Source organism: Fukomys damarensis, unplaced genomic scaffold (assembly GCF_012274545.1).
Source record: "Fukomys damarensis isolate Sample0158 unplaced genomic scaffold, DMR_v1.0_HiC HiC_scaffold_24, whole genome shotgun sequence".
NCBI lineage: Eukaryota > Metazoa > Chordata > Mammalia > Rodentia > Bathyergidae > Fukomys > Fukomys damarensis.
This window is the reverse complement of record NW_022900936.1, coordinates 70,214,399-70,231,670: the sequence shown is the minus strand read 5'-3', so window position 1 is coordinate 70,231,670 and position 17,272 is coordinate 70,214,399. Positions and strand designations below refer to the sequence as shown.

The 17,272-nt window shown below is 42.8% G+C and overlaps 1 protein-coding gene across 1 annotated transcript in view; it reads right to left on the bottom strand.

The window, feature by feature from the left end:
- Lmcd1 (LIM and cysteine rich domains 1) overlaps nt 1-17,165 on the bottom strand; it is a 67,291-nt gene extending 50,126 nt beyond the window's left edge. Inside the window, exon 1 of the mRNA XM_010618663.3 lies at nt 17,031-17,165. Within this exon, the coding sequence (XP_010616965.1) occupies nt 17,031-17,072 (42 nt within the window). The 5' untranslated portion in view covers nt 17,073-17,165. The remainder of the gene's footprint in view (nt 1-17,030) is intronic.
- Between the last annotated feature and the right edge of the window lie 107 nt (nt 17,166-17,272).

Here is a 17,272-nt window from a genome sequence, read left to right as displayed (position 1 = left end):
CATCCTAAAGAATGTGATTTGGGATATTAAATTCATGGCATTATCAATCTGTCCAAAGATAACACACTTTTATTGGAATTGAGGGAGATGGGATGAACCAAGCAGGAGGATTTTTAATGTTCCCTGTCTGAGTCTTAATATCTTAAAAGGAAATGTGCTGTGCAAATGTGCAGCACTGTTACTAAAAGTCTGAAGCCTTCACTTAAGTAAATGCTTGCTGCTAGTAATCGCAGACCTAACTTAAAAATGAACTTATTTACACTGGAAGTGTGCATGTGTGCGCACACACACACACACATGCACACACACACACACACACACACACACACACTTCCTTCAATCAACATCAGTGCCTTGTGTTTCAATTCCCTGCCTTTAGCAAGATGTTTTTTCTGGTTTAAAACAGGCAGTCTCCTTATAAATGACTTCCCTCTTCTCTCTTCTTGGCTAACATGTTTTTTAAAAGCCAACATTAAATACAGTTTTTAGATCAAATATTTCATCTTCCCCTTGATTCTCCCTTGCACAACAATCTAGTTGTACATACTACACATAGGCAAACTCGCTGTGCAAGAAAGATCGTAGATTCTTAGGACTGAAAAGACCTTACAGAGTTTGGGGGCCCATTTTTTCTAAGCTCAGTTATGTGCAACAAAAATTAGAAATTAGTGGGTGACAATTCACTTTGTAAAGTCTCACTTTTGAAACTCATCAGACAATTCACATATAAAATCAGAACTACAAAATCCAAGTTACTTTCCAAAAATTACAGGAGTTGATGTTGCAACTGGAGGAGACTGAAGTGAATTTAAGCACATGTCTACCCCAGGAGAGATGCTAAATTCCTGTACGACTCTGAGCCAGCCCCATACACTTCCTACTGCTTGGGACATTTCTTTCTCCCTTCCCTTAACAAACACCTATTTATCCTTCTGATACACCTGTCACATGGTGTTAGAAAATCTCGTGCCTTGTGCTTCTTTGTACTACCCATCATGTTGGTGGTTATTTAATTCTGTGTTTGTACCAGGGATCGAACTCAGGACCTTGTGCATGCCAGACAGGTGCAGCACCACTAAGCTAAACCCCCAGCCCTACAATTACTCTTTTTTTTTCCTGCAATTATTCTTTAAGGACACTGCTTCCTGCTAGACTGAAACTTCTATGAGGGTGGGGTCGCTCTATGTCTAGTTTATTGCTCTATTACCAGTCCCTAAAATGCCTTGCACATAGTAACCCTTCAAGAGCTATTTGTCTAGTTTTTTGGATAGCACTTTCATTTTTGCATGCTGTGTCTGGCACATGAAAAGCTAACACATCTTCCATCTGAGGTTGAAGCCTGCAGGGGGAGCTGGAAGAGCAAATAGCTTCCCTGGCTGCCCCAACCATTCTGACAGCCCCTTGTCTGCCCTTTTCATAGGCTCCCCTCTCCCTCCAAGGGTCTGGCAATGCCTCTTTTCCTCTTGCAATCTATCTGTAGGGCTTCACTCTTTCCTCCAACTCTCACTTTCTCTCCAGGCACAATTCACCTCCTGGCTTCGCTCTAGAACAGACATGTAAAACTGCACCTGGACCCCAGTCCTCCTGCATATGGCATGGTATCCCTGCTACCACTCACCCTGACCTGATGGTTTCCTCCCACTCAAGGCTGGCGGCCTCAGAAAGAAATGCTCTTCTGGACTTCGTGTTTCCTTATGAGTGGGCCATTTCTGGTTCCAGTCATCCCTGAGTGGTTCTGCCCAGAAGGGAAAAGGCACTTCCCTGACAGGAGAGCCAGTTTCTTCACCTTCTGGAAGGTGACTCACTATAGAGGGAAAATTTAACTGCTCTGGAGAGAGTCCACGCAGGCATCCCCACAAAGCAGAATATATTCAAGTACCGGGAAACTGAAAACTCAGGCCAACTCATGAAGAGTCACTAAGCTCTACAGACTTTCCATGGCATTTCTGGTCTTGGCTCGTTGGGAATATCCCTTTCTCCACCCCTGCCCTTGATACCGTTCACTGACAGAAGGTCAGGTCCAGGAGCCTCGTGCATATAGGAGCTTGAGGCATGGAACTGGAGCTCCAGCTATTTTTTGCACAACCTATGAGACCCCAGCAATCAGTTTCTGCTCTCTTAATTCAACTTTTTTACATCTTTAAAATGAAGCATAATCTTCACCAACTTCATGTGGTTTCTGTGAGGACCACATGAAATGATGCATGAAAGATGTCTTGCAAACTGCAAAGTGCTGTGGAAATCAGAGAATTAAACACGGAGTGTTTATAAAACCCTGTGCTCCTTCTTCATGAAGTTTTTCCTCCTATGTAGCTTCTATGGGGTTATTTACTTACTATTCTTCATTATATGAATCACTTTTTGAAATTTTATTTCTTAAAAAAATGATTTTAGGGCCAGGGACGTAGCTTAGTGGTTCCACCACCTGCCTCACAAGCACAAGGACCCGAGTTCGATCCCCAGTACCACACACACACAAAATGATTCTATCCCTACAATGCAATGAAAAATAGAAGATAATCCTAAGAAACAAGTAAATAATAAAACAATTAAATTCCAGCTAGATACAGTTATCCTTTAAAAAGCTCTGATTCTGCCTGCCAACTTTTTAAGGTAAAGTTGGGCAAGCATTTGAGAAGTTAGTACCACACAAGACGTTCTCCTTGATATAATCAGAAGGATGAAAGACCTACAAGGGGGAAAGACTCCGATGACTGTGGTTCAGTATCTTGCCTGTCTGTACACAGGCTAAACTCAGCTTGTGGCCAAACTCACGACACACACTTCTGGAACAATGGCAACACATTAGGCACAGAGGGAAAAGCTTTGGATTCACACTCATCAATGGCTATGTAGCCTTGGCAGTTTACTTAATCTCTCTAATCTTAGTTCAATCACCTGTAAAGTGGGATTGTTCAGAGATGGGGATTAAAAAAAAGGTAGGCCTGGCACATGGCCCCTGCTTGATAAGAATAGTTTATCTGCCTGTGCAATTGAAAGTCTCCTATTTTAACACCTCACATTAAGGGTAGGACATAGGTGAAATTTCTAGTGTTTTTAGCTCTAAGAAACAGGGGACAACTAAGGAGAAACTAAGGAGAAAAGTGGGGGGTCCTTTCTCTGGAAGCAAAGAGGAAAAAATAAAAGTGATTCATTGGATCATTTAAATTTTTAAGATATCATTTACCCAGCAAAACTTTGAATGGGCTTATCTACTTCAAAAGAGTGTGCACAGTCAGCACAGCATTAAGGGCTTGGCTAGAGTTATAAAGCACCAAGAACTGTGTATGTTAAGTGTTTTTTAAAAAGGGATTGCTGGTCTGGAGATTTGGCTCAGTGGTTCTGCTGCCTGCCTCACAAGCACAAGGTCCTGAGTTCGATTCACGGTACCAAAAAAAATAAAAAGGGAATGTCAACTCCAAGTCTTCAGGATAAGAAGAAATATGATGGTTCAGGGCCTTCTCAGAATTTCTTGAACTTCAAAGAGCATGTACTTGGCAGTGATTCTGCCACTTTCCTGAGTTTGGTCAGCATAGCTGATGAAAAGCAAAACTCTTACAATCCATGCAGATGGAACTTTTCCATTGGCCCTATTTGGGTATAAATATTCATCAAGGACTAGAAACTTAAAGCAGATACAGATCCAAGTGAGGAGTGGTTTGGACTCAGTTTTAGCATTTACAGTCACCTCTCTGGCTCTTGTCTCTCAGAGGATCGCGTCCTCCACAATGTGGCTGCTGTTGCGTGGTGACACAGGCCAAATGCCTCCCCACACATGGAAGCCACTGCAGTCATTCTCAGGAGACTTCTAGCTTGAAAGAGAGCCCCAAGGTTCAGAGGAAGCCTCAAGTTAGTTGTTCACAAAAGTGAAATGAGTCAAGGTTTGGCTCACCCACCGTCCTGCAGCCAGGCCCTCCGGAGACAAGTCTGAAGAGGGTAACTACACTCCAGACGTATGTCAAAAATGCAATCTGGTTTGGCATGCTGCCTTCCCCTATTCCTCTCACTTTTGTTTCCTTTTCATCTGAAGCTTCCTTCTAAATACTACCAAAGCCTCTTCATCTCACTCACCTGCCCCTCTGTTACCTTGCCAGTTCTGGGCACGGTCCACCAGTTAGAGGGGTTTAGAGTAGGCAGTGTGGGTTCCACTGGGGGCACTGAAAAAGGTTAATGGTGTCCCTGACTCCATTCCACATTTGCTTTGAATCCTGCATTCAGATCATTTACTGGGAAAGGGAGGAAACAAAGTCACCCTCACCTCTTCCCAAGCAGGCCACCGCTCTCTGTTTCCTAATCCCATTCCTTTCTAGTTCATATCTTTTATCATTTTTAAGCTCTTAAGGAGAGCCCACACGGGGGAAGAAGTCGTGGTATGGGTCCCAGGGAGCTAACAGATAAGGGATTCCAGCACAGATAGGCACTATGGTGCAGGAGATAGGCAAAATGCAGAACTGTATGTTCCCAGGCCACTCAGAAAATTCAGCAAGTGTTCAGTAGGAGGGTAAGTGAGGAGCAAGAACACGGCTGAGCTGACCATATCATGCAGGAAAACGCCAGGGGATGGGGATGATGGAAATGGGGCCCCTGGAGGCGAAAGTCGGAATCTCGTGTGGTGTGTGTGTGTGTGTGTGTGTGTGTGTGTGTGTGTGTGTGTTTATAAAAGTATGTTCAGCGAATGAGTGAAAGCCAGCTTGGGGGAGGCAGAATGCTATAAAGAGATGTCTAAAAATGTGCATCATTTCGAAGCTTTAATCACAGACTAAAGTCTATGGAAAGAATTGAGATATCCTTGTGGCAGCTCCGCAGACAGAGCCCTCCCCCATACATACGGGGCCGCAGCAAAAACTAGGCCCTCGACTTAGTGCCCCCACAGCCTCCAGCTGTTTGGGTAGATAGTCCTCACCTAATTACCAAACATCGGGGGGTTTTCCCCTCTAATAGTTCATCGAAGTAAAATTTATCAACAATAGGTACTCACAGCTCTATCTCAGGAATTCTCTTGGTTCTTCATATTTATATCCCAGAGCACCAATAACCAGGTAAAAGCACAGAACGCTTCTGTGTTCCATAAGGTTTCCCCGTTTCCCTTTCCAGTCAAAAGCTTGCCCTGCTTATAAAGGAAGTCACTGCTCTGGCTTCTGTCACTATAGCTTTGTCTCTTGCACACATATAGAGAGAGATTTTTACCTCTTTTATATAAGAGATAATATGTGTGTAATTTTGTGTCAGCTACTTTTGTCAGTGATAACTACCATTGCTGCATATATCCAATCTTTAAAAACTATTTTTAAATATGGGACAACTTGTCTATTCACTCTTCTGAAGGATATATGAATTGTTTCCAGTTTGTGGCCATTATGAATACAACTAATTCACATATGTGGAAGTGAAGTTGTGATAGGGTAGGCGTGTACCTCACATTGTCAGGAGCTACCCAGCAGTGTTCCAAAGAGGAAGGATTCCTCCACAGTCTCCCTGGCACCCACGTAGATAGTAAGGTCCAGCTGCTCCACGGTACTTGGTACTGAATTGCATCATTCTTCTAGGTAGGTAACACTACATCGTTGTACTTTTTATTTGTATTTCTCTGATGAAGAATGACGCCGAGAGCTTTTTCCTACCTGTATCTGCCATATACACATCTTCTTTTGTGATAGCCCGTCGCTGATTTTTTAAAAATCAGATTTTTAAAGTTGCTTTGCAGAAGTTACTTATGTACACAAGATAAAACTCGGATGCATACACTGTATTTTCATTGCGCAGACTGCATTTCATTTTCTCAGTGGTGTCTTTTAATGGAAGGAAGTTTGTTTTGATGACCAGCTTTCTTATTTATAGAGTGCTTCTTCTAGAAAGTGTCACAAGGGTGCAAACTTGATTACTCTCTTACTGTTCTAGATTTCATGGGTCTAGGGCAATTTTTTTAATCTTGGATATTACTGCTATTTATTAAGGATTTCTTTCCTATTTTTTGGCCTTCTCTAATATTATATACATATGCCCTTCTTTAAAAATAGTTCTGACTTTTCTTGAGTGTTTTTCACACGGGCATAGAGTTTTCCTCTTAATTCTTTTAAGTTGCCTGATCTTGTCTCATTGCTGTGTTTTTCCACATTCAAAGTCTTATTCCAAGACACAGGATAGTTGGGTGTACAGCAGTGGGTATGGAGAGGAGAGAGAAGCATCCTGGAGGAGATGGGAAAAGACACAAAACTGGACCCCAAACAAAAGTGGGGTATGTTTATAGATCAACATACTCAGCTGCACCTAAAGTCTGACCTGAGATCTCCCAGAGGCAGGAAGTAAAACAAGAAAACAGGGGCTCTGACCTCAATCCTGACTATAGGACTTGGTAGGGGAACTGGAACTTTAGGGAAAATATAGTGGCCCCTCTATGCTTGAACCTATCAAAGAAGCAAAGAAATTCTACAGGGAGAAGAGGGGCGAGGAGAGATTTTACAGCAAAATAATTAAATTTCTAAGAGTTATAGGATTTAACATCTCTGCAGGAGGTATGAATGTTCCTTGCTGGTATCCTTGCAACTCTGGCTGTTCAAACAATCTCACATTTAAGATTCTGGAAGTTTTAAAGGTCTTCCTGAACTGGAATGCTATGCCTAGCTCTTCTCAGAACTAGCTCTGTCATCTTGAACAAGTCATCTATCCTTGCTGGGTCTATTTCTTTGTTCTACATAAAGTTGCAATTCTTCAGGGCCCTTTCCACTGTTTAAAAACTCATTTTAATTGATGAAATATACAGTACAAGCATTATTCATATAAGTACAAGATGGTGCTAACCCTGAGCTGAGCATTAGGAAGGGTACAGAGGCAGGTGATGACAAACATTCTAATTAGCTGGGAATCTTATTATGGGTTTCGTTTTCCTTTGGAATGTTTGGGCTTGTTGGTTGTGTAGGAGGGTAGAGGAAACAGAGTTTTTCCATCAAACTTTGCCCTTTATTCAGACTCTTGCAAACACAAGGGTGATCACCATAATTTCATTTTCTAGATAAATCGGTAGCAAATCATGAGGTATTTTTTCTCTATTTAATGTACTGACAAAAATCAAGAACAATCAGCCCAGCAGCTATTAGCATCCAAACCATGCGTGTTTCATTTCGACAGATCATCTGCTCTGAAATACGACAAGAAGGAACCCATATTTACAGACCACTGAGAAGCCTGACGTGAGAACTATATGAAACAAATTGTTTTGATACAAGATTCTGGATCTAGTTGATCATGTTCCCATAGGTCAGAAGGCTGGTTTTCATTCCCATAGTTTACCAAGGAATCCTACAAGAGATGTCACTTCTCTAATTAGCATTTAAATGACATAGTTTCCATGTGAAACTCAAGCTTGAACATCTTTTGGTGTCTTTGGTGTCCAGCCTACACATGTAGTGTGCTGAATCTCACAAAGGGAATATGTGTTTGTTCCCTTCTTTCCCCTATGCTGCATGTATCATTACTTCTCCTGCATGTACACATACACGCACATAAACCTAGGTCTTTCTGCAAAAATTCAGGCTGAGGGTGAGCCTTCTGGAACTCCACCCCAGGGCTGGAAGAGTCTCAGGCCACCATCCTAAGAAGTTTTTCTGTATGCCAGTGTGGTGGGCTCCACTATTCCCACAACCCCCAAAGGTTTACGTTGAGGAAGAGCAAATTTTCAGGTAAGAAAATAGAAGATGTGTGTCTGAGAATGAATGGATACACTGTGTTTCTCCATAGCCCAAGAAAGATGACAGTCCCCAAGTCCTCAACTATAATGGAGACTATGAGTATCGGACTCAGAAGCCATAAAACTACGCTGTTATCCAATTCTCATTCATTCTCATCTTTCAACACTTGGCTCCTGTGCTCCCTCCTCAGGAAGCTTTTCTGACCTCCCAGGTAAGACTGAGCTTAGTACTTCCCCTTCGACTTCAGACCTACGTTCAGATCTCTGGGGAAGGTTTTCGGGAACTGCTATTCTTTGATGATTCCATAGGCTGTTCCTTTTATGAAACCATCTGATTTGGGGATTCCTTTTTATTTTTATATTTCCCAAATCAATATATAATAATTTCAATTCTTAAAGTTGGCTGAATCGGTGGTGGTTAAGAAAATCTCTTTGGAATAATGTTTTATTCTCTTCACCATTTTATTCTCATTAGATCTTTGAATGGTTATTACTGTTACTATACATTCACTACATGTCAATCCTAAGAATTAGCAGATTATATACAGTGGCCTTTAGGTCCATTTTGTTGATGAAGCAATCAAAGCTCAGAGCTAATATGGCTTGTTCAGGGTAATAGAAAATAAGTGGTGAAGCTGATTTGCCCACTCTGGGAGCATCAGTTTTAATCCACTATAGATATAAGTGTATATATGCCTGATTATGTGTATTTGTATGTGTGCAATATATAATGCTGTTAACACTTTATCTTCATGGGAAGGCCTTAAAACTTGGTGCTCTTTTGGCTAATATGAAAGCATCTCTTCTCAAAACAGTGTTTCAAATATTAAAGTAAAATTACAAAAGAAACCAACATTAGTGAAGTAATATCAATATATAAAACAAGCCTGTGATTCAGTAACATATGTGACTGTATTAAGCTAATTAATAAGACACAGCAACAGATCTAATTATTGTCTTCTCAGAGCAAGGCATACGGATGAGTGCAAAGTGTGCGGAAGACCTATCTCAGATGCACGATAGGATATGAAAATGCATGATTTCCATTGGCATCAAAGGAACAGAGGCCAATAAACTTCAAAAGCTTTCGTCTTTGCTCATGGCAGAACAAAATGCTAAATTTCAGTTACAGGTTAGAGATATAAAGCTACAACAGTCTTCCTATTTAAGTTCTCCAGCACCCTTAGTTCTATCCACAAATCCCTGGCTTATAATCTGTCCTTTATCTACTAACAACATTCAAAAAATTTCCTTCCTATACTTTCTCTAAAATAAAGAACCCCCAAATGCTGACCTTTTCCTCCATGAAAGTCAGCTCCCTTTCCCAAGGAGACTGGCTGGCCATCCAGCTAGGGCTGGGGTGGGGAGCACGGGCAGGCACTGGTAGGTGGGATGGCTTTCCTCCAGGATGAGGGCAAAGCTAGGATCTACTTTCCTTCCATCTCCTTCAGCCAGAGATTACTCAGGTCAGTCACCTTGGTGGTCAGCCTCATGAATCAGTACCTAGAAACAGCGCTTAGTCATGCAGCCCAAATAGATGCTCCCTTCTTAGGGGCAGTTTTGTACAGAGGCATTAGTCTGACAGCAGTCTTCTCCCTATACTTCTGTCTTTTTGGTGTTCCTGACATCAGCATCATGAAAAACCCAGCCCAGGCATATTCAGCTGCCTCTGAGGCTATACTAATAGCACAGACAGCTGGTCTACCACATCTCTGCAAGAGGGCTAGTTACTGGTGAGACCTGAGAGTCATGCACGCTGCCAGAGTCCCCCTTCTTCAGATTTCTTGTCACTCAATGCCTCTGGTAGTTCTTACCCCAGGGCTGGTTTAGAATGTGATAACTGGAGAGGAACTATCCTTCTTACTCCACAGTTACATGACAGAGATATTTGGAGTTGGGATGCAGCTCCAAAGGTGTGCAATTCTCAGAAACCTAAGAGGGCATGGAAAGGGGGGGAATGTGTACATTGGGGAGGGGAGAAGTCAAGGAACCCACAGAATCACAGAAGACTGAGATTATTTGGTCATTTCTCCAGTCTTATGAAAAATGCTTTCTACTAGATTCAAGTTTACAGCAGGGACCAAAGCTTTCTTATTCATTATCTTGTATGATACCACAGTGGCTGATCCATAAGAGTTCAGAAATAAATATTTGCTACACGAAGAAATGAGGTACTATTACCCGATCCTAACAGCAAAATATCTGAAGGTAAGGGCCTATGTAAAAATCACACAGCTCAGATCAACAACTGGTCCTGGACAAATAAAAGGCCACCTTTGAATGGGTAGCAAGACATCTAAGATGAATTCTTGCCATTCTCATGATTTGAATATGATGTGGCCGGACTATATTTGTGACTAGATCAAGTTTAGCTACAAAGAGAAGGTCCTGCAATCTGATATCTTAGAAGCCACATGTGATGTAGGTAAACTGAACTTGATCTTCCAACATTCCAGAACTTAACAAACAAACTATGAAATTTTTGCCTCGTGCTGATGGAAAGGGGCTACCAAAAACAGCAGGAAGAAATACTTATGGAGCACTTACTATGATTCAGGAAATTTACAAGCTTTATTTCATTAAACTGTCAATTAAATGTAAAACTACCACTAGCTTTCTTTCTCAAATAAGTAACTGGGTAAAGACTGCAAATCTGGCAAAGGGCAAAAAAGAGAGCTATATCTAGATTTCCATGCATGCAAATGTGTGAACTTTTTGCTTTTCAAAGTGGCCTGTGAACCTTATCCACAGCCAAAAGTTCACCTAGGATGTGAGGTTGACACACAATTGGGACATTCTGGGTTTGGAAGTGACAGAATAGAAGACACTTTTTTCTCCTTCATTCATAAAAGATATAGTGAGTTGAGGCATCCTGATCCTGGCAGCACTTAGCTGTGTCACATATAAATTCCAGATATTCCATTTCTCTACCATGTGCCCCCTGCAAACTGAGAGGTTAAACATACAAAGATCATGTCAGCTCTTTTACACAATGATTCATTTGTATTTATCTTCAAAGATACATTTTATAGAGGACTCAATGTCTTAAAACAAGAAGAGAAAAAAATAATCCATAAACAAATCAAGTGGATTTGAAACAGCTGCTGGGCCTGGACACTGGCACTCCTTCGTCCTTCAAAAGAGTGACTTACCAAATGGAACCTTTGATTTCTTCCCCTTTAGCAATCTTATTTCCTTTTAAAGTATGTGCTGGTCGGGGCCTGGGCTGTGGTTTGCTTGTCCTGATTCACACATTATTGGCTGAACCATGAGTCAGGCTGACCACGATATCAAGATACACATTCTGAAGCCAAGCTTATACCCACACTAGAATTTCCTGAAATCTATGCATCTAGGATCACTAGGATCACTAGTTTTTTTAAACTATCAGGATCATTTGTACAATTCCTTAAAAGGTCTCTTTACCAGCTTCTGCCTAGAGCTGTTCTATCAGTGCTCTAGAGAAACAGGAGATATCTAGAAAGTTCTCACTCTACGCCTAAGACATGGCTGTGACTTGGTGTGGGTGACAGCACACCCATGTTAGTGACCAAGAGATACCAAAGAGATACAGGTGCTCAGTAACATTTGGCAAATGATGGGCAGTTCCCCTTTAGAGTATGAATGAGTTCAATGAGCTGGGAGAACTGGATCTGGGTGTGAGGCTCACAACAATAATCATCACCTCTCTCCATCCGATTTCTGCTTCTGGTGAATACGCCTAGGTTTTGGAATCAGGGAGGCCTGGGTTTGAGTTCTTAACCTGCCATCCTGTGACTTTAAGCAAATCATTTTAAACACTTAGTCTTAATTTACTCGTGTTAAAGGGTGCTAATATTTTTGCATGGTAGTCATTAAGACTAAATAAGATAATATGCAAGAAAATGTCAACATCTTCACTGCTCTCAAGAGAGGTCTTCCATTTTTTGCCTTTCCTCAAATTTCACTGCCCTATCAGGGAAAAGATAAGCCTGTTGGGAAGAAAGAATCCAAGTAGCTGATTAAAAACAAAAAAAGAACAAATGTGTTCTTTTTGAGAAAAAAAAATCTGAAAGGGTTCATTTCTCATAAAAAGAGTAGATATGAGGCAAGCAGTTAATTGGGGGATTTTTACAAAGCTTTATAAATGAATTATTGTTTATGTTTTTGTAAAACCACAATTTTCACATCAAATATTTAGCCTTAGATATTGAATATATATTTCAGCCACTAAACTCTTGGAACCCAGAGATCCAACTTCCTGTTTAACTCCTTCTGTAGAAGCTTCTTAGCATTTTCTAGAGCTTCCCAGAGTCATGCTATTGATCCTATGACTCCATGAATGGTTCAGGACACCACCAATGTTCCATATGAAGTTAAGGAAATACTCTGTTCTTGAGGAACTCCCTGCAGAAGTGGGGGTGACCCTGCACCTGGTAAGGTCATGGCAGCTGCCAGCCAAATCCTCTTCCTGTCATCAAATGAAGGGGCGGGGGGCTATTTCCAAAGGAAGGCAGTTCAAGAGCAGCAGCTGTCTCTTCCTTTAGTACATTCTAAGAAGCTGTTCCACAATTCTGCTTTTAGTGGAATGGAATTTTAGGCCTATTTTGTCACAGGAGATGCCTGGTAAAAGGAAAGGCCAGTGGGCTGGAGGCAGAAGGAAGTCTACACCTCATCAAAATTCTGCCTCTTCCTAGAAAAAGTGACCTCTGCGTTGTCACCAAATGAGGAAATGCCTACAGTTACAGTTCTGGCTCGGCCACCCTGCCAGCAATCTGCTCTTGAAATAAATATTTAAGTGGTGTTGGATGAAGGTTGGGAAGATAAGAATGCTCAAGGTCTGTTAGTTATCACAGCAAATCTCCATATGGTTACATATAAACTATTTTGAATGCGTGAGTTGGAAAGAAAGGATGAGTCTCCTTCACAGAGCAAACTCAAATGCCTCTTCTGGAACCCAGCTGAACTCAGTGGTTGCAGGAGGAACGCCTTACCATACCTTCACCCTCCAGAGAAGGTTGAGAAAGAAATAAGATACAAGAGCCACATAGCAGTCCTTGCTTTCTGGTCCCCAACTTTGCAGAATTCCACTTTTTCTTTTTCCTCCATTGGTCAGTTGATATAAAGAGAAGATCAAACTGCAGGATCCACAGAGGATCCCACGGTCACCTTTCCAGCTTCCTACTTACAGAAGTGCCAATCAGTGCTGGGCTAGCTTTCAGCCTCAGAGCTGAGATGACATCTACTATAACCTGTGACCAAGCCCTTTCCTGCCTCCCCTTCCCCTGCCACAGATGCTGGACACGTTGGTGGAAGTCAGCTCTCAGCCCCTGGCCTCACCCACTGGGACAGACCGGCATACTGGGACAAGAGACTGCCACTTACAAAGTCTTACAAGACAATGACTTCAGTGTCTGTTTTTGGAGATCCTTTAAAAGGGATTGGGAAACATCTCTTGCTGTCTCCCTCTCCCGCCCCCCCATCCGGTTTGGGACCAAGGTGCTTATACACCTATGGGCAGGCCTCCAATTTGTTGTCTATTAAGGATTGTAACTGAAGGTTTAATATGTTTTTAAGACTGATGGAGCCAGCAACAATTCTTGAATAGCCATGTTTACATTGGACAAGTTTGCTCAGGCAGCGTGCCAGTAGTTTTGCACACTGCAGGAAGTGGAGGTGAAAGCAGAGAGGAGAATTGGCCTGGAGGGCAGGAAAGCCAAGAAGGGTGTGATATGAAGAAGGATGGAAACACACCTGGTTAAATTTGGCAATGCACATAGAAGTACTATCATTTAATGCTCCTTGGGCATTGTTAGGATTGAAAAGCAGAGCTTGTCCATTGGCACATGTACAGTCGAGAGTGAGCCTCTTTGTCCAAGTCCTTTCAAAATCTGTACAAATGGCCCCTGACATCAAGAGGTTTTACAGAACCTAATAGGCTTCAGTTCATCTCAGCAACCTCTGGTTGGGAGCTTGACCCTTCTGGGCCTCAGTTTCTTCATCTAAAAAATGAAAAAGAGCTCCAAGTTTACATCTGTATAGCTCTAGAGTGAAACGGCAGTGACTATCATTCATGTTCAGAGAGACTCGATTACATAAGTGGATTTTGCATCTGTTAGGTAAAAATGAAGACAAGAGCAATGGGCATTGCCCCACATTGTCAAGGCTGAGCCACTGGCTTACACTGAACTCAGTGAAACTCAGTTCTTCTTTGGATGGGACAGTCATAAACAAAACTACATCTTTACTTATCAAAGGAGATCTTTCAGGGGCTAGGGATTTAGTTCAGTGGTTCTGCCACCTGCCTCGCAAGCACAAGGACCAGAATTCAATCACTGGTACCAAAAAAAAGAGAGAGAGACAGAGGTGGGGGAGAGAGAAAGGGAGAGATCTTTCAGCATCTGTGTACCCACTGAAATATACCATCACTGCCAAGAACAGTAGTGGCAAAATTTAACTAAATGTGCATGTGCTGAGCCTTTTATATATACATCACCTCACTTACTTGTCACAGCCATCTTGGGAAGTTGGTACTGCTACTGTCTCCTCCACTTTTTGATGAGAGGAAGAAACCAATGGAGAAGTTAATTTACTTTCCAAGAGCACACATTTAGTAAGAGCTTGAGCTGGGATCTGTACCCAGATCTGAGGCCAAAACCTGTACTGGTTACCAGCTTTCTTAAGAAACCATCAGAAGAACAAATTCATAGTAGTGTTGGTTCCGCCAAGAGAAATGGCATTTGTCCTTCAAGGCCCTTTGTTACCAAGGAATATCAGGCAATATCATGCTCAGGGGACTCTCTGTGCTATGAAACTTTTTTCTCAGTAGAAAAGCGAATAATGACACAAGAGCAGCCAGTGGGAGCATTTGACTCAGCACGGGTGAGAGAAGCCAGGGAGCTGATGCCCACTCTGCCTCCATGTCTAGGGGGTCCACAGAGAGTTCCTCACCTGACTGGGCTCAGCCGGATGATCTCTCAGGCCACTCCAGTGTCAAGTTTTACATTCTCTCTTGAAGACGTTCTTATGACTGTCCAGCTGCTGGGGATTCCTGCCCCCGATCCCAACTCTTTGATGGCAGAGCAGTGGAACCAGTGCATATGCCGTTATAAACTATTTGTCATTTTGTAAATTGGTCCTTTGCAGCTTGGAGAGTCTATGAAACTGCTTCAAAATGTCTAATTGTGATTTTGCATCCTGAAGCCAAATATTATTTTTAAAATATGTTGCTGATCTTATAAGTAAATACACAATACAATGTTTGCAGCAAGCTGTTGATAAGGCACAGTGTTTAATCACTACTACATCATTCAGCAAGGCAAACTTCTCCCTGACTCCCATCCCTCCCCTTGATTTTTTGGGTTACAGTTACTGGCTAATCTGTACAGGGGTAATCGTGTACCTGATTGTCAAAAGTCCCAAGAGGCTAAAAATAGCCACCCTTTTATCTCTACCCACCATATTCTTTTGCTAAGCCTGTAATTGGATCTAAATGGAAAATAAACTTTTCCAGACCAAGAAAGTTTGGCACTAGAGGGTGACAAGAAGGAGAGCATGTTCCACCTCTAATCTGGATAATCACATTCTCCTGTGCAAAGGAAAATAAAAACAAGACTTCCTTCAAGCAGTGGCCCTGCCTTTAGTGCAGAGGAGGCTTCCTTAGACCTTTCCTCACTTCCTATGGTAACTGTCAACCAGCTTGCAGTCAAAACACCCAGAAGTCATTGTACTTTCCAGAGTACAACAAAACCCTGTTCCCTTAGCTCCGAATTCTTCTAATCAAGGTAGTTCAAACACATATCATTGTGCTAAAAGGTAAATAATGATGCATACAATGTACCATAGAAACATTAAGGTTTTTGCTGGCCATTTTCATTGTTTTATAGTTTTTTGAGTCCTGCCATATGTAGCATGGATTGCAGAGATGGACAAGAAAGGTTTCCCCCAAGGACTTCAGAAAAATATACAGAGAAATAAGAACAGTACATGTGTAACTCACTACTGGGTAAAAATTAATAGGTATCTTCCAAAAGCCCAAACTCTTATGGGCAATCCACAGAAGGGGAGATGACTTGATTCTGCAAATAGTCTGGCAAAGGCAGTGGGACATGGTACATTCCAGAGATGCCCAGATTAACCCTGACTTGGCATACACATGCACAAGGGTTCACTGGACTGTGTGGGGGGTCTAGGGCAGGTCGTTTGTAAAGGGCACAACTCTTAAGTTAGATGTTGAATGTTGTGCCTCCAAGTAGTTGGCTCACATTCTCATTTTGATGCGGTTAGTCTTCTTTTCTTTTTCTCTCATTTTCTTCTCCTGTAATGTTTGATGTTTGAGGAGGATTTCGCCCTGCAAGACTACATGTTCTGAAACCAGAGCTTAATACTTACTGCTTTGGAGATTAATTCACAGCATCACCTTGGTGTGGTAGCCACTGTGAAGGAGGTGGGGTCTACCATCCCTACATTACAGTCAGGGAAACTGAGGCTCAGAAGTGACTTAGTCAATACTATGCTGTATAAGGGACCAGGGCTAGAATATGTACAGCGGCGTTGCCTGCTGAAACCAGCTTTCTGTGGCCCTCCAGTACCTCCAGTTCTCCATTTGCCCGACCTAGGCAGTAATGGTGTACCTCTTTTGAGCTTTCAATGATACAACTAGCCTGCTGCCACACACGTGCCCTAGGTTCGCCACCCCTCTGTGTTCTCCTAAGTCTCCGCCCTGAATTCTCCCCGACATTGCACTCAGGTAAGCAAAGAATGGGAGTTGGCACTATGGGAACAGCTGTAGGCCCCTCCTGCAGTAATTTACCAGTGACCTTCTGGGCTCCAAGCCAACCCTTCTGGAAAGAGAAACAAGCGGACCCTGAGGGACAGAAATTAGTTGCCTGTGTTAAAATTGCTGCCACTGCCAAGAGCACCAGCTAAGAAACTGTGTGCTGTGTGTTGGGGGGAACCACAAAACCCCCGGACGACAGCAAAAGGGGGACACTCCCTGTGAGTAAATACTACAGAGTACCCCCCATCTTCACATAACCATCCCAGAGGGTTCAGGGCACCCAGAAACTAGGGCTTTTCCCCTAAGGACTATAAGAGTATCCTCTTCCCGGGGAGCTTTACCTTAATTCAACTTTAATTAACATCACCCAAGAACTATGACCCTTCGTATAGCTTTACACTACAATGGCTTAAACAAAAGTGAATTTGGGGTGCGTGCCTGTCAGCTCAAACATGTATTCCCAACTCTTGGTTTTCTTGGAGTCTTGGAATTTAATTGCTCATCTCCTCTAGGTAGGGTAAGTATCTGCCCACAGATGGGGAAGGGAAGCAGGGAGCTGTGAGTAAAGGAAGATAGATCTCCGCTCACCTTCTGCACTCGTGGGTTAAGGTCCTTCGCCACCTTTGCCATCTTCGGAGGCGACACCGCGCCTGGCTTGTCCAGAGAGGCGCGAGGGCGCGCGTCAGAACCGACAGAGGATGAATGGCCAGGTTCGTGCGCCCAGCCGGGAGCTGTGGCTCAGCCGGGCGCGCCGCGCGGCTTTAATTGGAGAGCCGGACTCCCTCTAAAACCCCGCCAGCCAATCGGCGTGGGCGCTCGCACGTGGCCTG